The following is a 5542-nucleotide window of genomic DNA, read 5'->3' on the forward strand; positions in this document are numbered from 1 at the left end:
CCCCCCCCCCGCCTAAGAATCTGTATGTAGATGATGGAAAAATTCAAGAGAAAGTAAAAGTTCAAGTGGACGTGATAGTACAAGACAATTCCAGAAAAATTCCCAAGTGGATTGCGGTAACAAGTGGATCATTTCTCCCTTCCTAAGTTATTAGCTTATTAGAATAAAATAAGAACACTAATTGTGCAGCACAATGAATTTTAAAACAATTTCTCTGCTGTTCCATCATTGTTCCTCTCCTGCTTGCTGCCTATGGAAATATCGCTGTTCCTCAGGTCTCTGACAGTAGTGATTTGTAAGAAACAAAGCAGACAATATCCAATTTTTTTAACTTTTATACTTGGTTCTTTGAACCCTAATGTGCAAGTTGATCTCCACTTCAGTAAGTTTTCAGAAAAGTCTAAATTTGAGGTTTGTAGAGGAAAAAAAAAGGAGTTTTAGCTTCATTTTAGTTTTGAGGGTGAGCGGGATTGATGGTGAAGGGTTATGTTACATGGTACAGCTTCTGTTTCCTGCTGGAGTTGCCAGAGATGTATAGATTATCCAGGTATATATATTGATAATTCTTATATTTGGGAAATAGATAAAAATGATAGATAATGCAGCAGGTGCAAAGATGATAAATAGCTTTCCAAGATTAACCTGGTAACTCTGAAATTCTTACTGAACTTTTAGACTAGGGTTTTTCCTCCTTGTCTGAAATTTACTCAGCCACATAGGACCATAACTGTTCAGCACCTAGTATTTTAAGAAGAGACTAGGAGGAGTCACAAAAAAGGTTTGATATTACCTTTAACATGCAAAAAATTCAGGGTATTCAATGATGTGTCTTTGGTTTTTTCTTTATTTTTCAGATAGCACCTCAAGCTACATCAGAAGGTGTTCATTTAGCTTCGCCAGTGCAAGAACTGATTGGTACAACTAAATCTTTTGAATTGTGGTCAGATATGTTAGTTACAAAATGTGGCGTTATTAAAACTTATTAGAAATAAATATTTAATTTATTGAAAACATAGAGGCACTATTTATCCAACAGAAAAGTTCAACAGGCTGGATTCTTGAAGAGAAGACGACATGATTTTGCTTATGACAAAAATGTATTTGAAACAATAGAAAATAATTTGTATGCATAAAATCTGCTTTTCTTAAATAGCCCCAAGAAAAAAATACATAGCTACAAAATTCAGCAGCATTAAACTCAATTAAATGAAAGCATAATTTGGGGGGATTCTGTTTATTTAAAATTCTGAATGGCTTTGGGTCAGCTGGTAACTGGTACTCAAAGTGATACTTTGCTAGCAAACCTGCTTTCTTGAGAAGTTCTCCAGATGCGGTGCAAACCTAAGATAGAATTTTGGTGACAATATTTCAAGCCTAATATCTACAAAAAGCATTATCTTCATCTTGCTTTACAGCAAGCAAAGCTGCACTGGTACTAGCCAAGTACAAAGCTTTCAAATAATACAGAAAATGAGTAACAAATCCTATAGGATAAGGCTGTTCCTCCTGGTCAGAGATCACAAAGAGCAAAGCAATCTGCCTCTACAAAGAAAATGTTTTATATCTACATAGTAACCTATTTTAAAATAGGAATTTTTTCCAAGAATTTAATTTGTCTTCTACAGTCTGTTAATTCAATATGGGTAAGAAAAACCTTTTATTTTTTTCTAATGGATTGTATGTTAACCATCACTTTAGCATAGCAGAAAAGCTTAATGAAATATTCTATTACAATAAGACTATATGTACTGCATGCAATTGTTTTTAAGTCAAGTATTAAATTACTGGAAGTGCCCTAATAGGTTTTGTTTTGTGATTAATTTGTTTTTCTTCTGGATTTTTTTTTGTGATTTATTTCATTCTTTGGATAGGCAACCAAGCCGATGTTTGCAGAAAGAAAGTAGAGTTGTCAAATGAATATTCTTGCTTCAGACCCCTACCGTCACAATTTTCTGGTGTTCCTGTTTCACCAAATATAATAACCATACCCAGGCATCAGCTTTCTCCAGAACTGAACCAAAGCTGCTGTGATAGTATCTTGGAAGAATGCCAGTCTGCAGATGAAGAATGCTCCTGGAGCAATGCAACTCTTGCAGACTTATATCCAGCAATGGTAGAGATTCTTAAAAGGGTCATAACAAAGCAGTCTCAGAGAAAAGAGTTAAAATCCATGTTTGGAAACTTAAGGTACAAAAAAAGGCGTTCTGGAAGACCAAAACTCATTGTCACTGTAGGCAAAATAAGAGGATTCAGACATCCTAAACGGAAGCGAACATTACTCAGCCTATGCAGCAGTAGAAGTGAAGACATGCGGAACCAAACCTTTCAAAATATCAGAGCACTTGGTGATGACAAGCGTTCCATTAATGATTTATCTGGTCTGGTACCTTATTCTTCAGAATACCGTTTTATAACACCTCCTGCCAGTTCAGGTTCAACAGAGCTTCATCTGGTGAAAGAGAGTAAAACTCAAAAAATTGACTTTCCTTGTGGTGATGCCTCAGAGTTGTGTTCATCTGCTTGGAGTTCCTATGGCAACAGTAACACTTTTATACCTGACATAAACTGTTCTCCTGCAAGAGCATCAAATACTTTGGTCATAAATCCTGAAAAAATAATTTCTGAAAGACTAATTCCTTTCCAGGGCAAATGCTCACTTCCCTCATTGTCTATGAAACAGAGTCTTTCACAGATGCCCCAGAAATACAAAGGTGGATTTGAAATACTTTACTACAAACCGCGTTCCAAAGAAATCGAAATGCCTTTGACACTGACAAGACCGCTTTCGAATTCACAGAACCCTGAAGAGAAAGAAAGATCAGTGAAGCATAATTTAAGTGATTCTGTGAGTTCCGATAGAAAGTATGATAAAGAATTTGACAGGATCTATGAGCAGTTGTTTAGTGATACTATTCCCAAACTTGCTGGATTTAAGAGAGCTTCAAATTTAAGGAAATATGAAGGAATACAGATGTCTGAAACTGTAAATGCTTTTGTTAACTCACCTGTTAGAACATTATCTGCATTTCCCAGAGTTAAAAGACTGCAAAACTTTCAAAATTATCATCTTTGTTCATCACCAAAGCGACTGAAAGCTATTCCAGAATGTTCTTTTCCTTCAACGAAATGTCAACAGGTTTCTCACAGTGAAAATGTTGATCTTCAGACAGTTCACGTGGATTTGTTGACCACATGCAACAGCAGTAACCACAGCTTATTTGACAGTCACAACTCTCAGTGTCAGGTACTTGAGGAGCTTTTTTTTTAAAAAAAAATTCTACACTGCTGATATTTGGAGAACATCTTAAAAATGGATTAGAGCTGGAAGCTGTTTAAACTAGTGACAGCATACTTCTGGCGCTATTTGGTCAGTAGGATTGTTTTACAGGTTTGGGGTATTTTATTTGCTAAAATATACATTGTGTTGGGTCTCTTGGATCATGTGAGGAACCTGGCTATATTTAATAGCCTTGAAAACGGTTATAAAATGCTCAATATAAGGGTTTGTTACATTTTAATAGACTTTGTCATTGGTTAAAATTATCTCAAACAGTGATCTTGCTAATTAAGGTGTTGTCCTTCTGAAATGATGACGGTTTATTCATTTTATAGATGGACAAGGTGAGGCAAACAAATTAAGCTTGACTGGGTTTCATTGGAATCATTAGACTTGTTCATTTAAATGTTAAAATAGACCCTTATTTTGGGGGGTCCCATTTATTCTGAGGCAAGCTGTGAAATAATATGTAAGTTTTTCCATCAATGTAATCTGTTGATACTTTATTTTCAGGACTCTGGATTTCATGCTTCTTCAGATTAAACTTTTTTTGGTATTCCTGGTACTTTTCTGCAAGGTTAGTTTCAGAGACTTTATGAAATAACTTACCCTTATTTTGTGATCATTATAGAGGCAATTATTATTTTAGATATAACTGTGGACTGATTTTGGCTGTGTGTTTGAGTTAACAAGTCCTTTCAGATCCTTAGGCTCTGGAGAGTGCAGTTTAAATTGCCATTTAAAAGGGCTTTCAAAAGTTAGCTTCTGCATAGTTAGATACAGTTACCTGCATTTTGACTCTCTGTAAACAAGCAGTGTTTCTGTCTGAAAGATATCTGAGAACATCTTCTCCTGCTGTTACCACTATTGGCAGTATATTTAGATCTCAAGCTAATTTAATAGGCAGCAGAATTAAAGAGCATTAAAAATTCTCTGATCAGTTTATCTGTTTATTTCCAAAACATTTTTTACATTCTTTTTTGCCAAAAAGTCTAATTTGGCACCACCACAAGTTATGCTGCCTTCCCAAACTCAGTCAAGAAATATTTTCACTATGCTTGAGTTGATGGTACAGTTGATACCACAATTTTCTGACATTTGAATTAAAACGTCAAAGGAAACCCGAATGCATTTTTAAACTGCTTTATGGAGAACTTAAGCCAAAGAGTCTGCATGATTTAAAGAAAAAAGTTTCAGTTTAAGCAAAGATGGAATTAAAGCTTAGAGGCTTGTATTACAAATATATAACAATATTGATGAAGATTGTGTGAAATAATGGAATGTTGAAGGTAAGCTGCTGATGAGTATTCTAGGATGTTTCTGTGATGCTGAGTAAATTTCTGCTCACTTCTTGGATTTCCTTTTTTTTCTTCTTTCTGACTCCATACAAAATAGCCCTCCCTATGAGATTAGCAATTGTTATGAAGGAAAAGGTTTTTCTTAATGCATGTAAGTAGAGAAGTTTGAGAGAGTAGGAAATCAGGATTTCACAGAGTGTTTTATTGCCAAGGCATCTGGAATAAAAGCTTATTTCTTTGTTTCTTACAAATGTGTGTTTGCTGATTGGTAGCCAAAAGGGACTGTCAGCTGGCAAGCTTCCTTGGGCCTGTGGTGTGATTTTCTTAGCCTTCTATGGTTCCTAGGAGTGAGGCTCTCCTTTAAGGACTTCGAAGGTCTCAGAAGTATTATGCCCAAACCATGTGGCAAAATGCCATATGAATGCTTGTGAGAAGAAAAGGAATGTCTTACTGTCTGGAACTTGGTTGCCTTTATCTAGAAAATTATTGTGAAAGAGATATTGTGAAAGAAAATGGTTCATAACTAATAAACTTTTCTTCAGCTCAGTGTGAATGATGACCTATAGCTATGCTGCTATTCTTAATTGTCAGATGTAAACCAAAATAGTTGAAGATAGATTTAAATATGCCATTTCTTATGTGATATGCAAGGAAATAATTATTCTTACTTGTATCTTTCCTATTTAGCTATTTGTGAACGCATTCAAAGATTACGTCTTGCGGTTTAATAGTTATTTATATAATTCAGGTTAATGTAGTAGCATTACTGAGACACTGGGATGACATAGGATGAAAAGTTTCTTATCCAGCTGAAAGCACATAAAAATACAGACAAGCTCCCGTTCACAGTCCAGGTGTTCAGATAACGTGCTTTGGTGATTTGTTTCATTCTGTTCATCGAGTTTAGCAAGCATAGTGTTTTGTGTCATTTGCCTTATGATCTAAACAATTCTTTTTTTATAGGGTA

The 5542-nt window shown here is 35.2% G+C and overlaps 1 protein-coding gene across 1 annotated transcript in view; it reads left to right on the plus strand.

The window, feature by feature from the left end:
- Nucleotides 1-3820, plus strand: part of LOC104491921 — a gene marked incomplete at its 5' end in the record, with an annotated part of 17487 nt that extends 13667 nt beyond the window's left edge. The window contains 4 exons of the mRNA XM_010134409.1: nucleotides 18-116; nucleotides 855-915; nucleotides 1872-3244; nucleotides 3791-3820. Of these exons, the coding sequence (XP_010132711.1) occupies nucleotides 18-116; nucleotides 855-915; nucleotides 1872-3244; nucleotides 3791-3820 (1563 nt within the window). The remainder of the gene's footprint in view (nucleotides 1-17; nucleotides 117-854; nucleotides 916-1871; nucleotides 3245-3790) is intronic.
- Nucleotides 3821-5542: the final 1722 nt, after the last annotated feature.

This window comes from Buceros rhinoceros, unplaced genomic scaffold (assembly GCF_000710305.1).
Source record: "Buceros rhinoceros silvestris isolate BGI_N320 unplaced genomic scaffold, ASM71030v1 scaffold42044, whole genome shotgun sequence".
Classification (NCBI taxonomy): Eukaryota; Metazoa; Chordata; class Aves; order Bucerotiformes; family Bucerotidae; genus Buceros; species Buceros rhinoceros.